The 23262-nt window shown below is 35.3% G+C and overlaps 1 protein-coding gene across 1 annotated transcript in view; it reads left to right on the plus strand.

Moving 5' to 3' along the window:
- The window catches only part of TOP2B (topoisomerase (DNA) II beta 180kDa), a 71294-nt gene that overhangs the window by 29565 nt on the left and 18467 nt on the right, over positions 1 to 23262 (plus strand). The window contains exons 4-20 of the mRNA XM_010007624.1: positions 563 to 736; positions 1397 to 1487; positions 2798 to 2861; positions 4094 to 4239; positions 5003 to 5100; positions 6462 to 6674; positions 6756 to 6929; positions 12747 to 12848; positions 12930 to 13067; positions 14599 to 14737; positions 17195 to 17352; positions 18013 to 18138; positions 18975 to 19085; positions 19167 to 19272; positions 19461 to 19570; positions 21338 to 21430; positions 21524 to 21638. Of these exons, the coding sequence (XP_010005926.1) occupies positions 563 to 736; positions 1397 to 1487; positions 2798 to 2861; positions 4094 to 4239; positions 5003 to 5100; positions 6462 to 6674; positions 6756 to 6929; positions 12747 to 12848; positions 12930 to 13067; positions 14599 to 14737; positions 17195 to 17352; positions 18013 to 18138; positions 18975 to 19085; positions 19167 to 19272; positions 19461 to 19570; positions 21338 to 21430; positions 21524 to 21638 (2158 nt within the window). The remainder of the gene's footprint in view (positions 1 to 562; positions 737 to 1396; positions 1488 to 2797; positions 2862 to 4093; positions 4240 to 5002; positions 5101 to 6461; positions 6675 to 6755; positions 6930 to 12746; positions 12849 to 12929; positions 13068 to 14598; positions 14738 to 17194; positions 17353 to 18012; positions 18139 to 18974; positions 19086 to 19166; positions 19273 to 19460; positions 19571 to 21337; positions 21431 to 21523; positions 21639 to 23262) is intronic.

The following is a 23262-nucleotide window of genomic DNA, read 5'->3' on the forward strand; positions in this document are numbered from 1 at the left end:
CCCTTCCCCTTCCCCTTCCCCTTCCCCACTGGCCTTGGCTTATTTGATCAGAAAGCATTTTAAACTGGGATTGTATGAGGTTAGATAGAGAATAAGTTCAGTTAAACAAAGAATGTAAACTATAGTAATTGAGAAGCCGTAGGAGAAGCATCACAATGTTTCTTAAGTCCTACTGAATGAATTGTGCAAACTAAAATGTAGAAGAGTAGGTTTACTGTTATTATTTAGAGCAATGTTCATTATTTTGGATTCGAATGCTTAAGGACAGAATGAATGTTATAAATACTTAACCAGAGGAAGTGGGTGTCTTTTGTTTCCTTATTTTCGTTTATCATGCTTAGTAAATCACAAGAGTTTGAATATGTGATAATTTGTTAAGAAACTGTCACATAATGTGTTAATTTCTTTCTCTTGAGAGGATAGCTTGATCTTAGTACATCTGAAACATAACATTTAAATTACATGACAATTTATCGTGATTTAAACTGTCAGGTTTTATGTATCTTGAGAGTGATAGATTGAATGAATGAGGTTGATTGTTGCTGTCTTTTTTTTTTTTTAGACATTATTTGATAATCAGATCAATGCTGCAAAAAAGGAAGACTCAGAAAGCACTAATAAAAATGACACTTCAAAGAAGATGTCTGTTGAGAGAGTTTATCAGAAAAAGACTCAGCTTGAGCACATCCTCCTCCGTCCAGACACCTACATTGGGTCAGTTGAACCATTAACTCAGGTAAGTAACTCACTAACTTTACAGTCTTAATAATTTTTGTTGTTTTAATGAGGAAATTACTACACTGGTTGATAAATAGGTAAATCTCTACTTTTGCTTGTATTCTGAATTATCATGCTAGAAACTGATCATGTCTGTCTGTGTGTGCAGAAAGGGGTCAAGAGAGGACTTTGTAAAGCAATGCTTAGTTAACCTGAAGAAATATGCTCAGAAAATATTGAAGGTCAGTCAAATGTAAACACACAGTTATTAGATGTATATGTGTTTACAAAAATGCCTATGCACACACAACTATTTATACATATTTGTAAAAAGCATTTGCTCCAGGTCCAAAAATGCGTTGGCCTGTTTGTTTAGATAGACATCAGAGAATGTAAGCCTTCTGCTGGCACTTTTTTCATTTGTTTTCATGAAGTTGCAAATTCTTTCAGCCTTCACTGTCTGCACTGTTGGAGTTGTCACCAAGCATAAAATAATGCATTTTCATTATGGAAGTCTTTGTGGGTACAAGTGGTAATTTTTGTCAGACTTCTACATCTGCTTTTGTCTCATATGACAGCAGCAATCAGATTAGAAGAGTAAAGTTCCTAAGTAAATAGATCTTACAGATTGGTTTACCAGGACAGTAAATATTTTTTATTTTATTTTGTTTACATGTAGTTAATGTGGGTTTATGATGAAGATGTAGGGATGAATTGCAGAGACGTTACCTTTGTTCCAGGCTTGTACAAGATCTTTGATGAAATCGTTGGTAAGTATTTAAAACAGTAATATTACTTTAGCATGTTGGAGAGCACACTTTGTAGAGCTCTCAAAACATCTTGATTTGTATCTAAGTGTAAATCACAGACTTAGAGTTCCTCTGAACTGTAGTACATGAAAATTTTAGTGCTTTTAAGTACTACAGAAAAGTTTAAGGAGAGGAGTGTTTTCAGTTGAACATGTACAACAGTGTAAATATTTGTCACTGAAAGTCTAAACTAGATCATTGTTTAAGATCAAGGTTATAACAAGATTTTTAATCTTCAAAGTTGATCAGGGCCACAGTTTTAAGTAACATTTGAAAGAAGATTACTCTTCTGTAAGAAAACAATTGAAAGTAGTCTAACTTAGGTCATCGTCTCATGAATCATTAAAACTATCTCCCATACAGAATGATAATGGTGGTAATGGCAGTTCTTAGGTGGATCGTTTCTAGACTTCAGACAGCTTTAAAATGAAAAAGTATCATTTTTAATGAAAAGGCACTTCATGATTTTAGCAAAAGCACTGTGAAATGTCTGATATTATATTGAGATATTTGTAATCTATGAAGGTATTTTCATTGATTTATCTTCTTGTCAAGTGTGTTTGAGTTTTAGTTTTAGCCATGTCACTGGTGATAAGACAAATGATTAAAATTACTGTAGTGTGTTTTCATGATTCTGATTTCTGGTTTCTGTTGTTTGTCATTAGTGTACATTGGAGTATAGTTTAATTACATTCTGATCAAATACTAACTTTTAGTTATCCTTTTCATACTGAACTGTGTAAACTGTTTAGGAACTGACAACTGTTAATTTTAAATCTCATGGGCTCTTTAGACATAACTTTTGCTGCAATCAAAAAGCTCCTTAATTGGATGTCAATTTTCCAGGTTAGGTTTCAGTGGCAAAGGGATGTGTAAACTGATCTGGTGATGCATGCAATTTCTTAGGGTTTTTACCATATATAGTGCAATATGTGTTTTAACTGTCCAAGCAAGTGCAGTGAGAGAAGAATTAAGTGTTCAGTATGTTAGGAACAGTTATAAGAACTGCCTCACAGAAGACACTCCTGTATTTCTAAGATAGTCTAACTGCTAGAAATTGTAGTTATAAGATTGAAAAATATCTTCTTACAGATCGTTGGTCACATTTATAGACTTCAGTAATAAGATACAGAATATACATAAAAATACCAGATTAAGAAATACTGAGACTGTTGTAGCTTGTACTGGAATACGTTTATAATCAGTTTTACAAATAATGTAATTAATTTTTGCTCCTAGAAAGTGTTAATTTATGCCATTTTATTTCATAGTAAATGCTGCTGACAATAAGCAGAGGGACAAGAATATGACTTGTATTAAAATATCTATTGATCCGTAAGTAAAAGCACATTTTAATTTGCTTTCCCTGCTAGTGCTATTGTACTTCTGATTGCTACAAATTTTACTAGATTAAATCAGATTTTTAAAAACCAAAATAATATATTTTGAATTATTTCCATTAGCTTAATATTTTAAGATGAAAAGGTGAATTAAAAGTGTTGAAGAGTAAATACTACCATTCTGAATTTCTAAGAATTTGCTTTCCTAGATCCCTCATTAATGTTTGATTGAATGAAACTTAAAACCAAAAGGTTATAAAATTATTAGATGAAAGCTTGGCAGTACATAACTGTAACCAGCCAGGTTACTTATGAATCATAAATACCAACCCTGAGGTTTTGTAACATAATTTTGCACCTCTTGAACTTCTATGTTAACTCCTGAATCATTAGGGTAACGTTATGTTTAAATTAATCAGCAATATCACACTGAAACTGCAGACTGCAAATACCTAATTATGACTGTTTTTTGAAACTGAATACTTAGAGATATTTCCTAATCAGAGGTGAAGTTAAATAGATGTTGATTTTGTTGCTATAGTAGTACTGTTTCAGTGACATTTAACTGAATCTTAAAATGTTTTGAAGACTTAATTGTGACACCTAATCTTTAGGATAAATATACTGAAAAATAATTTTTCTGCAAGTTTTCAGTGCATTATCAGTTTCTGTAGACCAAATTGTTTTTATAATGGAGTGGGAGGGAAATGGTAGTGTAAATTTGCCTGACCTATCATGATTTTGAACTCTGATAGTCCAAAATTAAAATTTGATATGAGGGCTTTAAGTATTAACAATGCCAGATGTTGATGGATTCTGGCCTTGATGCATAAAATAAATTGCAGTGTTTATCAAAACCAGGAAATACCAGTTTTAAACATGTAATAAGTTGGCTGTGTCTAGTTGGACTTATATGAAAACTAAAAAGCTGTGTCTCTAAGTATAATTCTGTGCATGAACTTCAGGAATCCGTTGCAGATTATATTGATAGTGAAAGCTCCAACAAATTTTTGGGACTTATTTTTGTGTTAAAAAATACTGTCATGCAAGGGTAATTGTGCTCCTTCTTTTAAGATATCTAATATGCACAAATAAATGTTTTTTGCTATTAAAACTGATACAGCTATGAATAAATGTGTTAAGAATATGGTCTCTTATGGTATTTTATGTGGTTATTTGAACTTAATGTATGCATTTAATTGGCTTAATGTCTTCACTATTTTATAGGGAATCAAACATTATCAGCATATGGAATAATGGAAAAGGTATACCAGTTGTGGAACACAAAGTAGAAAAAGTGTATGTACCTGCTTTAATCTTTGGGCAGCTGCTAACATCCAGCAACTATGATGATGATGAGAAAAAAGTTACAGGCAAGACTATTTAACATGCTTTGTTTTATTCAATTAAGCCATTTTTTTCTTTTCAGTATACTTTCTCTTCTTACTTTTCCTGTTCTGGTTCATAACATGATCATACGGTTGTGATTACTGTAGCTCTGTTACAGTAAAATGACTTCTAGAAAAAAACGTTACTTTTTCTTTTTTAGTATTAATTTTTACAGACAACTTACATTTGCATTTTTAATATCAGTCCACATTATTCAGTAACAAACAACATATTTTTCATATTTTAATTATAGCGTATGCAACCATTTCAACATTTATGCCCTTGAAATAAAGGGAAAAAATAAATCTAAAAAATTAGGGTATGATTTATTATCCTAAATGTGAATTAACTCTAATTTAGATGGTGAATGGAAGGTAGTTCTGTTTTCTGCTACCCCCGTATATTTTGCCCATGTTATAGTGCATGCTTGCAGAGTGATTTGGATGTGATCATGACTTAGCTTAGAGCTCATCAGAGTGTTGAGGTAACATGTCTTTCAGCAAGCAAATGCTAGGTCAACCAAAAGGAAGCAATGGGAGCATCCTGGCTTTGGGAGAAGAAGCAAACTGCTTATTTTTGAGGCAGAAGCAGTGGCATCTGATTGACAGTAGTGTGAAAGTCCATCTCTGGCATCCTTTGATAGCTGTTGACACATGGCCCTTTTGTCTTATCTGGAAACATTTTACTTCATTGGCATACTCTGGGAATATGGCTTGATAAAAACTTACTATGTGTTGTTTTTTTCAGGTGGACGCAATGGCTATGGTGCAAAACTTTGTAATATATTTAGTACAAAGTTTACAGTTGAAACTGCTTGCAAGGAATACAAACACAGCTTTAAGCAGGTATTTAATTATCTCAACTTTTTTCCTTTACTGTAACTAGAAATTTAAAATTTAACACGTATTCTTTATTTCATGAATATTTCATGAAATCATTTAACGTTCAAATAGATGTGTAGAGTTTGCAGGCTAGGTAGTTCAGTCAGTAAAAATGGTACTTCATTGTATTAGAATTAGTTTTCCTTTTTTGTTAAGTAATGTTTTTCTTGGGAGTGTTAAGTTGCTAAAAATGAAAAACAGATTTGTTCTAAAAAATGTATATAAATGTGTATGTGAAAAAGAGTGCATTTAATTGATTTTTCTTTAATTTCTGTTTTATAATTTTTTTTAAAAAATACATCTTTTTACTAGCTGTGCAATTACCTAGCTAATTTTTCAGTGTTTATATCACTAATTTTATTAGCCAAGCTGGACAAAAAATTACCAAGCTAGGATGCAATCCTCCCCTCCTTTCTCATCTGTACTCATTGGTCATTGTTACCACTGTTAGCACACAGAAAAAGGATTGAATACAGTCTGATCTACTGTATATAGATTTGAGGTGGCCAGCCTTCTACAAGTCTGAAGAACTTTGTTACAGTATTAGGTACCGAAATTCCTTGGCTTTGAAGTCTTTCCCAGTTGGTAGCTTCCTTCTCTTTTTTTCTCAGAAAGTAATGTGTTTCTGGTTGTGTGTCACTACAAAAGCAATACATGTTGATGGTTTTATCTGCCTCTTTAAAAATGTCATATTTTCTGCTTATTGCTATAAAGCAAAATAATATTGGTTTGAGTGTGCTTTTTGAAAATGACATGTTGATGACTTACATCTCAGTGCTATATTTTGCTGTATTTTAAGATATGGTGAAAATTTACTACAACTGAACTTTGATGTATGCTGTGAGCAGGCATTCTGATTGGTCTTAGAAATGTTCTTGAAGTCTGAGCAAGCTGATTGGTCAAAAAGCATGCTTTGGTGCGCTGCACAGCCACTACCATCCTATCTCAGGGACTAATAAGCTGCTTTATAGAAGTTTGTAGTAGACTGAAAGTGTTTAACTGAATGGGCCATAAGGACTGTTTAGCTAGCTCACTTGTATCTGATTTAGTCCTGTGGTGCGCTCTATTTGCATTAGAATCGTGTCTGTCAGTGTAATGATACCTCTGCGTATTTACAGGAACCGCAAATCTGCTGTCTCTGATGCTTGTGCAAATCTTGGTAAAACAATTAATTTTATGTGTAGTGCTTTACCAGAGGAAACTTCTAAAATAAGTCTGCGAGCTTTTTGGTGTGTAGCTGTTGCAATCCTAGCATAGCTGGAAAATGGAACAGAGGAGGGTAACATGCTCTGTAAACTAACATCTAAAATGTTTTGTTTCCAAAGACTTGGATGAACAATATGATGAAGACCTCTGAACCCAAGATTAAGCATTTTGATGGTGATGACTACACATGCATTACATTCCAGCCAGATCTATCTAAATTTAAGATGGAAAAACTTGATAAGGATATTGTGGCCCTCATGACAAGAAGAGCATACGATTTGGCTGGGTCATGCAAAGGAGTCAAAGTCATGTTGAATGGGAAGAAATTACCTGTAAGAGACTAATTTAAAATATTTGACATGTAGTGAGTATTTATGAGACGAATAGTGACTTATCTGTATTGCTACTCATAGGTAAATGGATTTCGCAGTTACGTAGATCTTTACGTAAAAGACAAGCTGGATGAAACTGGAGTTGCACTCAAAGTTATTCATGAAGCTGTGAATGAACGATGGGATGTGTGCCTCACTTTAAGTGAAAAAGGGTTTCAGCAAATCAGCTTTGTAAATAGTATAGCTACCACAAAGGTGAGTAGTTATATTAAATAATAAAAAATATAAATTATAAAAATGTGTGCTAAGGTTGTGCCCAGTCAGATATTTGGTCAAAAAATACATCTGGGTTACTAAGAATAAATAGGTGGTGAGACAAGTCCTTGCACGAGAGGATCTGGCAGAGGAATTGAATGCAATCAGAACACATTCATAGCAGTATTTCTGAATATGCACCAGTTTTTAAAATGCTAGGAATCATTATCAGTAATACTGATGTCTTATATGATCATACCTGGTATTGATTAAATATAAAATGAGTGGAACTATTTTATTCCTTCCTTTTTAACACATTGTAAGAAAATCATCCTGAAATTACTAATTGTAATAAAATAATTCTGAAAGTGCAAACCCCTTTGAAGTAGTAGTAGCAAGTTTTGGAGGGCAAAAATGGCTTTTGGTGTCCTTGAAAAATGGCTTTCCATTTATTGCTTTATGATGTATAAAACTGGCCTGAAATGTTGACATTTTCTTTCATTTGTATTTCTGTATACAGGGATCTAGTTGCTTTCTGTACTTGTTAGCAACTATAGCAGTAGAAAAATGGTATCATAGCCAATCTTCCGTGACGATGAAACAGCAATATGCTCAGCATACTGAAGTACAATCTTTGCACTTCTAAAGTTGCTGGAGGGGTCAGGCACCAAGGCAATCACCTGAAGCCAACCAGTGTACCTCTTATTTATGCCAATGTGGTGTGGCCCTGGTTTAGAGACCGAGGATCCTCCATGGTGTAAGAAAGTCTGTCATTTCTACTCTTAACAAATTGCACTAGAGGAGTGATCTAACAGCAGCCAAGCAATTCTAGTGATTGGTGAGGCTGGCTTTAGGGAATCTTAACCATGAACTTCCCAAAGAGTTGAGAGAGAGAAGAATTTGTAATCAGACATTTAAAAGACCCTACTTACTCAAATCTCTTAGAAGAGTCAAAGAAAATTGTAATGGTAGCACAAATGGTTCATAAGCACCAGCAGATGCCCAGAAATACCAGTGTTAATCTCAGTGGTAGATGATGTGTAGCCATTGTCTATTCAGTATATAATTTTAACTGCATAACTTCTTCCAGTGTAATTTCCAGTCTAGATGAACCATTGTTCAGTGACGAGAGAGACAGTTTGTTTGCCTGTAGAAAATTTACTTTCTACGTGTGCATTTTAATTGTCTGATACTTGTCAAATCTAAGGATAACAAATATATTTGGTAGTTGAAAGGTTAAAACTTAGTTTTAATTCAGGCCTCTTTATGCAACATAAAGAAGAAAAATAACATGATCTTAAAGATGTATAGAATACCTTTATGAAGAAGATGGCAACATGGAGAAACAATAATGTTTGATAATCAGGTGAAGAAATGTATTTGGAAAAAAATGAATGCTGACTGTCTCTTAAGTTAAATATGTTGCATACACTCACTCGAAAGATTTTGAATTACACCCTTTTGGCTCAATTTTCACCCATCACGCAGTTACACATACATTGTTATCATATATTCTTTAAGAACGTTCATAGAAAAAGTACTGTGTATTCTTCAAAGGTAAGTGTTGTAATTTCTAGTTTTTCCCACTCTCCCAATCCATGCCTTATGTGTGTGACTGGATGTGGAATGTTCGGGGCCGGTGAACCACCTCACCAGCAATTGATGTGCAACTACCCACTGATGAGACATAATGGCTAGTAACTAACTGCGTCAACTGCCTGTCCCCTTATCTGCTAACAGGTGAGGAGCTCATTTCAGCTGTTTTTTGGTTATTTATCACTGTTTGCTGAAAGCTTTTCATTTCTGTTTCTGGATAAATTTCACCCAGTAGTAACTTCCACCTTTTTAAAACTTGCTTTGAATTCCAAACAAGTTTTTTTAGGTTGATGGGTTCGTTTTTGCTTTGTTATTTTTTGGGTTTTTTTGAGGGGTGTGAAGGTCAGGCAGTATGTTGAGGCATAGCTCCCTTGTTTTGGTCTTGCAAATTTGTTATCTTGGTCAGGTGCCCATTTATTCACAATTTTGCCACAGCAGACCACTACAGAATTTGACTTCAGGCTCTGAGGCAGCATTTGAAAGAATGTTTGTAGCTGTTATGGTTGCACAGATAACTATTTGGAGAGACTTTTATATAAACTAATTAAACATGGTCTTCTCAAGTTCTTAATTTCAAATAGTAGCTGTAGTAGAAAACGTAGTATGAACTTCAGTTATTAATGTAACAATCTAATGATATTTTTAATACGGCAGCACTGCTGACTGTAATACTACTGATAATTTTAGCAGAAATGCTCAGCTAAGATGGATGCAGTGTCAGATAATAGATGAGGGTGGAGGGAGCATCCCAACCTATTAAAATTTGCTGGAGTTCAGCAAGAAATTCAGGACCATTCCAGAGCTTGACTTTTTCACATTTATTATAATAACTATAATAGAAAACAAATGCAAAAGAAATCAGGATTTTATTTGTATAGCTAATTCAATTAAAATTGCAAATTTATAATTAGCTTCTTAATTTGTCTGCCATATGAACTATTTATCTGCCCTTAGAATTGAAATTTGGCTGATCTTGAAATTAGTTTGGACTGTTGATTATTGATGGCAGTATGAATAAAATATATACAGGATCCAGTCTAAGCTTCATTTTTAAGATGCTAGTTGTTATAATTTTAGAAGTCTTTGTAGCCTGATTTTTGAAAGACTGGGGTTGACTGTAATGTTTACCTTCAGGGAAAAGAAGGTTATGCAGTTTTAATGCTCTTACTCATAATACAGTAGACATTATAGTAATTCACAGCCCTCTTGATTTAGAGGGTATTTTTTTTTTTTCTGTGTGTTAAAATGTTACTGACATTTGGGGCAGTTATAGGCTGTTATGCTTCTATAGTGGGTAAATGTGCCACCTACTGGTGAGATGGTTGAAAGGTTCCCAACTTTGAGCTCTGAACATCCCTCACTCAATGCAACACACTAAGAATGGACACAGGAATGGGGAACTATTCTAGTAACTAATATCTTCTAAGAACAAGAATTACTGGTAAGTAGCTAAAATTTTATGTGTCAGCTGTTAGTTTTAGCAAAATATTTGCGCTAAAATTGAAGAAAAAGCTGAAGTTGTAAATACAAAAATATATTGAGATACTGAGATATTCCTGTACAAATGCATTATCAGGAATATGATGAGTAAAAGTAATGCACTTAAAAATTAACCTTCAAATGTGCAATGTTTTTTTAAACATGTAATTTGTTATTTTCCCGTAGTAGCTTTTTTTTACAGTTTGGAAATGGTTTCATTTTTCTTTCAAGTGGCAGGATGTTGATGTATCAACTTTCACCTGAACTCAGCTATATTGAAACTTTGTCAGCCATACGTGAATAAAAACTGTTGGTGGTTTTAGGGGTCTGGGTTTTTTGTTTGTTATGTTGGGTTTTTTTAAGAAGAAATTACGTGAAAAAAATACTTGCATGTGTGGTGCTTCTTAAACACTCCAGTGGCTTGTGTAGGTGATTCTAGAGATTGTCAGAAAACATGGAGGATTTATTTGAAGAGAAAGTACTGTTTTTGTTATGGATAATATTTACTATTCTGAGCTATTTTTTTTACTTCCACTCTTTTTTCTTTTTATCTCTACTTTCTGCATGAAGTTGAGAACACAGCTACCATCTCCCATCCATTCAACCCTTTACATATTCAGTATTTTCAGATGTATATTCTGCCTTTAAATGTAGAATCCTAACTTCTGGTGCTTGCTAGTTCTTTTCTTCTGTCTTTTTAGCAGCTGTTTTTTTCTTGGTTTTGTTGTTTTCCATTTCTCATTTCTTATCTATCCTATATTTCCTATCACCCATTGAAGGTGGTTGTGTTTTGTTTTTTTCCTCTCCAATTCTGTTTTTAAAACAGCTTTAAAGAATGAGGGGTTTTTGTTTATTACTTGATGGCAGATGTCTCCATAGACATGTTTTCTTTATTTTGCATGTCCTAATACAAATTGGTATGAACAGGAACCATTTTTTAGCCTGTATTTTGTAGGGCACTAATTGATATGAAGCATAGGTGATCCTCTTTGTAAAGTATTGAGCATTGAGTTTGCTGTGTTTTAATTGCATAGGATATGCCTATATCACTCCATTCTTTGTTACATAGCATTGTGAACATTCTATAACACCAGTAGAATTCAGCATTTTATTATTACTTGTACTGTTTAGTCTATAAATTTAAAGGAAGGCATTTGCACTAACAAATATAAATAGCTTTCAGATATCCAGGGTTTTAGGAGTGTTCATATTTTTGACATTTTTCTGAAGAAAGACCTTGGACTTGTGAACATTTAAAATATATTTATCACCTTTGGCATAGACAATTTCAGTAGTAATTTTTCCATAGAATTAAACACTACAGTATACATACCTCCAAATACTAGTTATTCTTTCTAATCCAGAATGTTTTATCTATGATACAAGTTTGTGCTGTTTTTAATGTGTTCCTTCAGGGTTCAATTCTAGGGCCAGTTGTGTTCAATATATTTATCAACAATTTCGATGCTGGAGTTGAATGCATCATTAGCAAGTTTGCTGATGATACCCAACTGGGAGGTACTGTTGACTCTTGAGGGACTTCAAGTCCTTGCAGGGATCTGGATAGATTGGACTGCTGAGCTAGAATAAATGGGACAAAGTTTAACGAGTCCAGATGCCAGATTCTGCACCTGGGATGGAGTGGTATCAGGCACAAGCATAAATTGTGAGAGAAGGGGCTTAAGAGCAGCCCTGCAGAAAGGGATCTGGGGCTGATGGCTGACAGCAGGATCAGCATCAGTCAGCAACATGGCCTGGCAGGCAAGAGGTCAAACTGCATCCTGGATTACATCAGACACAGCATGACCAGCTGGTCAAAAGAGGTGAATGTCCTGCTGTATTCAGTGTTGGTGTGGCCTCACCTGAAGTACTGTGCGCAGTTCTGGGCCCCACATTTTGAGAAGGATGTGAAGGTTCTTGAATGCATCCAAAGGAGAGCAACAAAGCTGGTGAAGGGGTTGGAAGAAGGAGTGTCCTGTGAGGAGCAGCTAAAGGCTCTGGGTTTGTCTGGTTTGGAGAGAAGGAGACTGAGGCAACCTCAATGATCTCTACAGCTTCCTAAGAAGGGGAGAGGGAGGTGCTAATCTCTTCTCAATGGCTACCTTGCTCTTTTCTTTTAGAGTTTTCTGGATCTTGTGGTTGACTATTTGCAGTTTGTTCCATGTTTGCCCTTGCATAAACCCAAATCTAGCAAGGAATGCTAATAATAGTGTTTATTCAGAGTTCTGTAAATATAGCTAAGAGAAGCTGAGATGACTTTTGGGGAGGAATAAGCATGGGTATGGTATATCTGAGAGTGAGCTCCTGAACATTTTTTAATGAGCCAAATGGGGGAAGTTTAATTTGATGAACAAATGTGTGATGTTTTTAGTCTAAGGTTGTTTATGTGCCTGGTAAAAAGATACCTTTTGACAGCCATGTGGTGTTGCAGGTACCATCCCAGTGCTACAGAATAATTTCCAGATCTGCCATACTCTTAAGGTGTAAGCAGCTACATTTGAAGTCTACCACAGTACAGTGAACGAAAGATGCTCTGCTTCTGTTCTGTGTAACATCCATTATCCTCACATGTATGAAGACAGAATCACATGGAAAGAGAAACTTTTAAACAAATTTTCAAATTTTCCTTTGTTATGTTGTAACTTAATGTGCATGGCTTTTCAAATTTGAGTACAGGAACTTTGTTAATACAGCTAAAAGCTTTTAGGAAATTAAATATTTATTTTTTTCCCCTTCATTAAGGGTGGTAGGCATGTTGACTATGTGGTGGATCAAGTTGTGGGCAAACTGATAGAAGTGGTGAAAAAGAAGAATAAAGCTGGAGTTTCAGTAAAGCCATTTCAGGCAAGTAATTTTATACAAAAATATGGAAAAAGATGAATGTGGTAATTTTGTTGAGTAAATTGGTTTCTATGTTTTCAACAGGTGAAGAATCATATATGGGTTTTTGTTAATTGCTTGATTGAAAACCCATCATTTGATTCCCAGACAAAGGAAAATATGACATTGCAGCCTAAGAGTTTTGGGTCCAAGTGCCAGCTGTCTGAGAAATTTTTTAAAGCTGTAAGTAAAGCATATTTCTTTTTTTCTCTGAAGCAGGAATTGACATACTGGATCAAATGTATTTATGTTATATAAATACATTTAATTAGAGATTTTGGTACTCTGGTGACATTAGCATACTGTGAAAATGGGATGGAGGAACTTCTGTTCATTTTCTGGCTTTAATAATGGAATCAATGACTGTGATTTGGCAGATGCCCTGAATTGCAAAGCATGCTTCACCTGGTCAGATCATTTGTTGGAGATTCTGGTATTTGTATTGGTGAAATGAATTTGACTATGAAAACATAGGCCAATTTTTTGCATTAAAATATTTTTTCTGAAGTTGATAATATTGTCTACCTTATTATTTGATACCAGTTTTACTCTCTTTCAATGAAGTGAGAAGACAGGGAGGGAATATGTCATATTTACTTATTCTTCAAGGAAATGTAAAATTGTGCCTGTAGCATTCAAAGGGATCATTGTTATTAGGCAATAAATCTAGAAGTTTGCTACTCTAAATATATGTGTTAGTAGAAATACATGGTAGAGGTTTTTCCTCCACTACGTTTTTATAAAAGGAAGGAAAAGTAGAATTCTGTTAGCCATATCTCAGTATAGTAAGTCCTGTTTAGTCCTATTTAGTGCAGGTAGCATAACTAGAACTCCAATAGTCAGGAGAATGGTGCCCCTACTAGTACACTTGGCATCAAAACTTCCCTTAGTGTTTTAGTGTTCTAATTCTGTGGTAGCAGTGACATTCTTATAGAACTTCCAGGAAAAAAATAACACCACGTCATCTTGTATTCATTCTTCAGATTTTGTTATATATGTTGTATTTCTGTCAGTAGGTTTGATTTGCAGTGTTTCTAATACTCCTAGAAGTGAGCATTGATCTCCAGAGCTGTTAAACATGCAGCAGAATCTCTAACCAATTAGTGCTGTATAATGGGGATAATGAAAAACCAAAGTTCACAGTATTTTGCTCCACATATATTTTATTTTGATATGAAACCAAACCTAAAGCAGTTTTAGTTTCGAAAATATGCTATATATAATTTTTGCTGCAGATGTATTTCTTACAATGTCACCAGTTTCTCAAGTGGTTGATATAAAGCCTTATTTTTAGTTTCTTTTGGTTGTCTTTCAGTCATTTTCAGACATTTCCAAAGAAAATGTAAATGGTCATAAATATCCCATAAGGTTACTTTTTGCTGTCAAAGGCCAGGAAGTAGGTGCTTAGTACCTAAAATGTCTTGGCACACCAACCACAAAACATAAGACAACCTCCTATTAGGTCTCAGTCCTCTTTTTTCCTTCCACCAGTTAGACAAGGGGTGGAAAAGAAACTGTATGAGTGTTTTTTGATTTTGTGTGCATAAAATACTAGACAGTAAAGGCTGTGTTAATTCCTTGACCTTTTATATGTTGCAGTTTTAAAATTTAGAGGACTTTGAGAAACAGTGTTAGATCACTGACTTAAAATTGAGAGATAAGAATCTGCTGTGTGAAGCCTTACTTATCCACATTTCTGATCTGTTTCTTATAGGCCTCTAACTGTGGTATCATAGAGAGTATTTTGAATTGGGTGAAATTTAAGGCACAAACTCAGCTGAACAAAAAATGTTCTTCAGTGAAACACAGTAAAATCAAGGGCATTCCAAAATTGGATGATGCTAATGATGCTGGTAAGAGCATTTATTTTTAATGTCTTTGTTTTATAGAATTTTCACAGACATAATTTTAAACCTGACTATTTCTCATACTTTGTATTTAAATAAAAAGTCTTTCTCATTTGCTAAACTTCCTAGAAGCTAGAATTAGCTTAGAATTAGCTAGAATTAAAGCATGATGGTGAAATTTGATATTAGGAACATGTATTTTCTAATTCTGGTTTCCAGCTAAAAGGTGTTACCAATATTCTATTTTGGAGGTGACTATTCTTCTTGACCTTTCTAATATAAAAAGGTCAGAAACTTCATTGGGTCACAAGCTATAGGAAATAGATTGCATAGTGTGCAGATCTGGGGGAGTGGTTCAAGAGACTTTTTTCATTAGACTTTAAATGCCATTAGGCTCCTGTCTGAGTATATAGGACAAAATGGCAATCTGCTGGCTTGCTTCCTAGCACAGACAGAAATTAGGATCAGCTGGCAATCTTTGTGCCAATACTGATGGGTTGGGAGTTGCCCTTTAGTTATTTGAGGGCCGCATATGACTAAAGAGCTTGAAATGTTGCCAGTCTCGGTTAATGTTACCTTTTTTTTAACACATCCTTACATTATGCAAAGAAAGAGAAATTGCAGTGAAGTAGGTTAAGTGGGTTAATGTAGTTGTGTTTCAGGACAAATAAATATTTGTAAGGATCCCAGGAATTACTACACCTTGATAAACATCCCAAATCAGATGAGGCTTTGGTTTCTGAGAGCAGGTGCCAGTAGTTGGACAGAAGAAGTCCAGTGCAGCTGGGAGAGAATAGTGTCTGGCCACAGACCCCTCTGGCTTTAATTCTTCCAGTGGTTTTTAGATTTTATTTTTACTTAATTTTGTGTGAATTTGTAGCTGAGGTCCAGCATCCACATGGTTCTTGGGTGCCCAATACCCTTGAGCTTTTGAGAAAGATGGATTTGTGTACTGATGCACTGCAGATTTCCTCTCACACTGAGAAGAATGAGGTGCTGAGTCCTATCCTCGTCATTCTCATTTTCTTGAGGTCTTGATGGGATGTACAAAGTTCTGTGGCTTGTGGGTGAAGAAGAGGTAGAAATGAAAGGAAAAATAAAGAACTGGGATGACAAAGATAGGATAACAGCTAGATTACTAACTCTCATGAAGAAGTTTGAACCTGCTGGTTCATGTAGTTAACTCTTTGAGTTCTTTACAGCTGTGTTCAGGAAAAATACCTTGCACGGTGCATTTCCATTAAATTTATTGCTAATGATTGCATCTGTCCCAGAAGAAAGTGCACCTGGATGATATTCAGATGTCTTTTCTGCAGTTAATTTAGGGAAAAAAATGGCTCTCAGATATTCTAAAGCAGCTAGACTGGTATTTTCCTTGGTAATTGCCTCCACCTTGTTGGTAGCATGGTAGTTATTGACACCTTTTTATATGGTGTGAATGGCTGCCTAATTTAGATTCTATTAAGCCAGATGTCTGATTCAGAAGACCAGAGCTGTTGAATTTAAGTTCTGTGTAATAGGAAGTGCAGGGTTGTTTCTACCTACCAGGAAAAGATAAATCCAAGTATGTATTTTGAATGCCAATATATTCAAAACTACCTTATTATAAGTAGGTGAGACTCAACCACAATTTTTTTGCAGTTCTTCCGACCATGTGGCCTTGATAAAATAGCAAAACTGCTTAATGAACATTTTCACCCTTGGAAAGGGTGGGTTCCTTTTCTGGACCTACTTATTATTTAGAATATTTATTCAGTTGTTGGAGTTGAAATAAACAGAATATACATGTCATATCAATTTTGAGCACACTGTACACAGAGACACTGAATGTAGAATCAAAATTACACTATTAGTAAAGATTTGTATCTTCTACTTCAGACATTTTTTGAGAAAGTATAATAATTTCAAATATTCTGATCTTTGAGCTTTTCAGTCAAGTTTTTCTTACAGTTGCCTGACTTCATCCAATGGACAATAAAAAAGAACCCCCCCAAGAGTGTAATTTAATAGATTACTTCTCGAAATGTACCATGAGGAAAGGGGAAATGCAGAATGGGAAATAACTGCTGTTTGTAACACAGACGTACATACTTGTGTGTATAAGAAATTCACAGCTAGAAAAATGAAATGGTAAAGGTACAGAAGTAAACTGTCATTTTTTTTTGGTGTGTGTGCAGTCTAGTGGGGACTATTACATAAGATGCACCATCATCGTGTCCCATTTTCTCTGTTTTGCTTCTTGTCCATAGAAATCCATAGTATATTGCTAAGGGCAAGGATACTCATTCTGGTTGTGTGGTTTTGGTGATATGAGGGACCATCCCTAAAAATAGAATTTCTGCCTATTTCGATTACCTGACATAGAGCAGGAAGAGTGTTTGTGACTGATGCCACTGGATTTCTGTTGAGTTAAAAAGTTATGCTTTCTGTTGTTTTGCCTTGCTTCTACTTCCTGGGCTGCAGGTGGCAAACATTCCTTGGACTGCACATTAATATTAACAGAAGGAGACTCTGCCAAATCTTTAGCTGTCTCTGGCTTGGGCGTTATTGGTAGAGACAGATACGGAGTATTCCCACTCAGGGGTAAAATTCTCAATGTTCGAGAAGCTTCTCACAAACAGGTAAGTAGTCTTGTCATCTCCTTTTAGCTGACAAATGGATGTCTCCTGTTTATTGTTTATTTTTTATTTTTTAGGACTACATTTTCATATTTTTATTTTTTCATTAAGATCTTGTGGCTGAGGTTGCATAAAGTATCAGCTACTTGTGAAAGCCTGGAAATACTAATTATAGTAGAACAGTACTGGGATGAGGAAGTTAATTTCTTCACAAGTGGAAATAAATTATGAGTTATTAACATTCAACATGAATACTTAAAAAAACTATGAATGTGATTTTGTTGACAACAGCTGCATTAACCCATAGCATTGCTTCTGCTGCCTAAGTCTATAGTAAGAGTTGTGTTGCAGATGCCCTTAGAAATAGCAGAAGAAGGTGGCGTTGTGGATGACTCTCTGTTACGTGCACTTTTCTCCCTGCCTTCTGGATCCAACATACTCTGGCTGCAGAGGAGAAAGGGAGTGCTGCAGTCTTGAGAGTCTGCACATACAGAAAAAAGATTTACAAGTGTGCAGGCTGCAAGGAGGCTAGGGATAAAAAGGTTATGAAATTGAGGTAGAGGTACATTGAAAAAGTAGCTATAAAGCCCACCTTTAAAAGACTTGGAATATTTCGGAATTTCTGCTTTTTCCACTGACTGCACTTACAACTTTTTCATTTAGATTATGGAGAATGCAGAAATCAACAACATCATCAAAATAGTTGGACTACAATACAAGAAAAGTTATGAAGATCCAGAATCTTTGAAAAGTTTGAGATACGGAAAAATTATGATCATGACAGATCAGGTTAGTCTGAAATTTGCAGGTTTTAATATACAGATCTTCTTAAAATGTGATTTACTGCGATCTGGTAAGTTATATTTTTGTGCATTATAACCTGCCTCTGTATTATGGATGTATTCTGAGGAAATCCCTAATGTATGAGGTTTCTTTATGGGATAAATTTATCTGTATGTTGCTTTGGTCACTCCAAATGAACAATGGATCTTTGTTACAAAGTATCAGAGATGCCAAAGTAATAAAAAAAATTGTATAAACAGGGATGCTTTTGATAACTCAAAAATATGTTGAAAGTAAGTACTGAATGAAACAGTAGAATGGTAGTAATGCTAGCAAGTCTGGGACAGGCAAGAATGCAGGCAATTACATTTGGATAATCTTATGAAGTGGGTGTCTGTTGTTCAGTTTTTAGAAGTTTAATAATCTAATGCTTTGGATATTTGTGAAGCTTCGTATTTTTCCCTATAGAGGTTGTACTATCAAGCACCTTAGCATCAATGAGATCTATGGGCCAGTCTTGGCTTTTTTCTACAAGGATTCAGCTCCATGGTGTCTGGGAGAACTGTCTAGCTGTCAGAGAAAACATGCCACAGTCAAAGAAACCTTTCAGCTGCAACTGTGCACTTGGCTTGGAAGATCTTATTGTTAGCTCAGGGATAGTGCCATTCATAGGTGGCTATTTTATACCCAGGTGCAGTTTGGAATCCAAATTAAAACTAATGTTCTCCTGTAAGTTTTCTGTCAACAGAAATTGTTTTGATGTATCTAGGCCAGGGAGTGGGGTGGTTTTGGGGGATCTGACATTTTATATGATCGCCTCATGATTTTATGTTCTGATTTAGGATCAGGATGGATCTCACATAAAAGGCTTGTTGATTAATTTTATTCATCACAATTGGCCATCGCTGTTGAAACATGGTTTTCTTGAGGAATTCATCACTCCTATTGTAAAGGTATGGGTTCTATTAATGAGATTTTATTTATTACATATGGTGCAACAGAAAAGTTGATTTTTAAACTTTTTTTTTTAATAGGCAAGCAAAAATAAGCAAGAACTTTCATTCTATAGTATTCCTGAATTTGATGAGTGGAAGAAACATATGGAGAATCATAAAGCGTGGAAGATAAAATACTACAAAGGTTTGTTTAAAAACAAATAAGTGAGCCTGTTGGATCTTAAAAAAGATAAATGTGAGCTATGAAGTTCTATTTGTAACTGTTTTCATGATAGTATCTTCTGTAATGATTTTATAATCCAGTAAAATAGAAGGGATATAAATAAAACTTAAATTTTGAATATGGAGAAACTATTTATTTTCATTGTACAGGTTTGGGTACCAGCACTGCTAAAGAAGCAAAAGAATATTTTGCTGACATGGAAAGACATCGGATCTTATTTCGATATGCTGGTCCTGAAGATGATGCTGCCATTACACTAGTAAGAACTTACAAAAGTACTTTGATATGTTATGCTTTACTTTCCATTTTTTACTCAAAACGGCATTTGAGAAAGTTCTAACATGCATTTATTTTTTTGGAATAACTGAAAAAACCCCAAACTTTTGGAAGAGAAAGAAGCTTTTGGAAGAGATTTTAAATTGTGGAATAAGACCTTTGTCCATTCTATAAAATCAGCTCTGCCTTCTGCTTAGTCACTTTGATCAATTTTGTGTGGTGTGGGTATCAAGAAGCTTAACATTCAGACTTGCTTTTAAAGACAGACCATGCAAAAGATTATTCTGAGTAAAGCTGTAGAGCTCAAACAAATGATGTTTCACATCTACTTAGGGATATGAATATTGTTTCTGTCTGTGTTCTACGTGTTTGAATTTTAAATTTTTTAGATAGTTGTGTGTAGAGAAGCAAGCATTTGTGTTTCAAAGAGAGCTTGTGGAAGGAAAAAAGATGGAGTGTCTGGAACTAAGCTGTTTTCTCAATAAATGTTTCACCTCCTATGTATTTTAATTCATTCTTTTAATTGTAGATGACATTAGAAAGAAAATGGAGCAGGTGTCTGTTTTTAGGCCCATGTGTTTTCTTGCTCACTTTCCCCCCTGCCAGTGGCATGGGGAAAAGAAAATATAATTAAAAACTCATAGGTCAAGACAAGGAGGGCTCACTCACCAATTATGGTAATGGGCAAAACATGCTTGACTTGGGGAAAAAAATTGATTTAATTTGTCATTAATCAAATCGGAGCAGGACAATAAGAAACAAAACAAAATCTTAAAACTGCCTTCCCCCACTCCCTCCCTTTTTCCCAGGCGCAAAATACTGTTTCCCATTTCTCTGCTGCTCCTTCCTCCTCAGGGGTATGACTCCTCCCACTCTTTCTCTGCTCCAGCACAGGGTGCCTCCCACAGAAGAGAGTTCTTCATGAACTCCTCTGACATAAGTCTGTTCCATGGAATGCAATTCTTCAAGAACTGACTGCCATTGCACAGGCTCCCCACAGAGTCATGGCCTTCTTTGGGCACAGGCACCTTCCCCTGGTGTGGAGTCCTCCATGGCTGCAGGTCCACATCTGCTCCACTGTGGTCCTCCATGGGTTGCAGGGGAACAGTCAGCCATCTCACCACAGGCTGCAGGGGAATCTCTGCACACCTCTTCTCCTTCACTCACCTTTGTGTTTGCACAGATGTTTCTTTCACATCCCATCTCTCTGTCTAGGAGACTCCAGGTCTGCTAGTAGGTGTTTTTTCCCCCTTCTTAAATATGTTAATCACAGAGGCATTATCACAGTTGGTGATAGGCTCAGCCTTGGCCAGATGTGGGTCTGGATTTGGTGCCAGGGGAGCTTCTTACAGGAGCCACTCCTGTGGCCCTCCCTGTTACCAAAGCCCCATCACACAGATCCAACACAATAGGAGCGAAAAAAACAAACGGGAGAATACCTGTCTTAGACAAAATAATGTTTCCCTTATACTGTGGATCTAATAAAATGTATTTTTATGAACAGAAAGGTATTGTAGGTATCAGTTATGTGTTATTACAATCAGTGAGAGATCTGTCAGTGCAAAAAACCTCATGCAACCATGTCTTAAAGGTTGTGTGCTTGTGCTGCTGCTTAAAAGTAAACATTGGTTATATGGGTTATTGAATACTTGATCAGATAGTGCAGTACACTTAACATTCTGACTAAAGTAACATACATTTACACAAACATATATGTGCTGATAATTTAGTGTACTTGGGATCTTTTTAGGCCTTCAGTAAGAAGAAGATTGATGACCGAAAAGAGTGGTTAACAAACTTCATGGAGGACAGGAGACAGCGTCGGCTACATGGCCTTCCTGAGGTGAGTCCTGAATAATATTAGTAAATTTGGTGGGTGAGATTTAAATGTAATGTAGCTTTTGTATTGAATGAATAATGTATGTGTTTTTTTCAGCAATTTTTATATGGTACTGCAACGAAACATTTGACTTACAATGACTTCATTAACAAGGAGTTGATCCTTTTCTCAAATTCAGACAATGAGAGATCTATCCCTTCCCTTGTTGATGGTAAGCTGATAATTCATTATGATTTCTTGGAACATTCCTCATTATTGTTGGTTTTTAAACATGTGATTTGTATTGGCAATCAGTGCATTCAAGTTGAGAATATAACTACTTTTATATTTTTGTTTGTTATAATTTATATGCTGAGGAAGTGCCATGTTTCTTCTGAGGGGAGATTTAAGCTCTTGCTGTGCTGCCTTTTTACTTTATTCCCTAGACCATACATGTGGTTTGTTTCTAGTCAGACTGTCAGAGAAAGCAAGTCTTTTAAGTGCTTATAATAATTAAAATTCAAGCCGACAGCTGAGTGCAGATGAAGATGCAAATGTTTTATCTCTTCAGTCTTATACTACATGCAGTGTTTTAGTGCTTATTGAATTTTCCTGTAATCCTGCTAGGGTTCTGTCAATCAGATCTGCCAACCCTCTGCTGGCAATGGCATGAACATTAAAAGAAGCAGCTTACTACACTTAGAGGTTCATTTGTAAAACTGCAGACAGCATGAGCAGGAATTTCTGCCTGTACTATTGCCAGTGTGCATATGCTTACTGAGATACAGAGGAAAGGTCTTGAGGTTTCATAGGGGGAAAAAAAGGGCATTTATCTCCACTTCCCAGCATGTTTTTTATAGCATACTGAAATATTCCCGCAGCAAGAGCTTTTTAAATTTTAGATGAGAAAGCAAGGTAGTTCACAGGTGAAAAGGGGCAGTAGCTTCCCATTAGAGTGAATCTCCATCTCCACTGCAGAATGAGCTTGGGTTAGGCGTGTGGATACATCTCTAGGGAATCAGAATTCCAATCAGCTTCAGCTGACTGAAGCTTTCAGCTTCTCCAGGCTTATTTCATCACATAGCTGGTTACTTGGATTAACTGGTAGTTTCTGTGCAAGCATTTAATACGTTTGCTGTTCTGGAGGAAGATTCACTGTAGAGCTGCATGTTTCAAGAGGTCATTGTTCCTTGTAACATACTCTACCCTGATTGCTTTCTCAGGAACAGCAGAATGATTTTGCTGAAACTTAAAGAATGAACTTGCAGTAGATAAGTGCACATTTGAATTGAAATTCTGCAAGATTGTTTCTAGAGAAGTGTAATTACACACATAAATAATTGATACTAGTGTTGCACACATGTATAACTATACATATATAGTAGACACTATTTTCAAATATATATAATTGCTATCAGTGTTTCCACCTTCTTGACTTAATTGGCTTAATTTTTTAATTGCAATGGAGATTGGAGTCAGTGTCTTTTCTTCAATTTTTGCTCTTATGTTTGACCCAGGTTAGTAATGGTAGCATGAATCAGAAGATCAAAGAGACTAGCTTTTTACTTAATGATTTAAAAGGTCTAAAAAGGAGACAAATAACATCTTTTTGTCAAAATTCAGTGAGTTTTCACTGATGAGTTTGAGATTATATTAAGAAAAAGCATTTGCTGAGTAGACCGGAAAGAATACTTGGCTTGTGGAAGCTGTACATTTAGGATAAAGTTGCTATATATTAGAGTGATGTATTGTATGCTACACAGTAATAATTGTTTGAAAGAGTTATGTTTCCTCTTTTCTGGTAACCTTCAGTTTTTATTGTTTTAAAAAAGTATATATCGATTTGTTATTTTGTT

Source organism: Chaetura pelagica, unplaced genomic scaffold (assembly GCF_000747805.2).
Source record: "Chaetura pelagica isolate M959 unplaced genomic scaffold, ChaPel_1.0 scaffold10, whole genome shotgun sequence".
Classification (NCBI taxonomy): Eukaryota; Metazoa; Chordata; class Aves; order Apodiformes; family Apodidae; genus Chaetura; species Chaetura pelagica.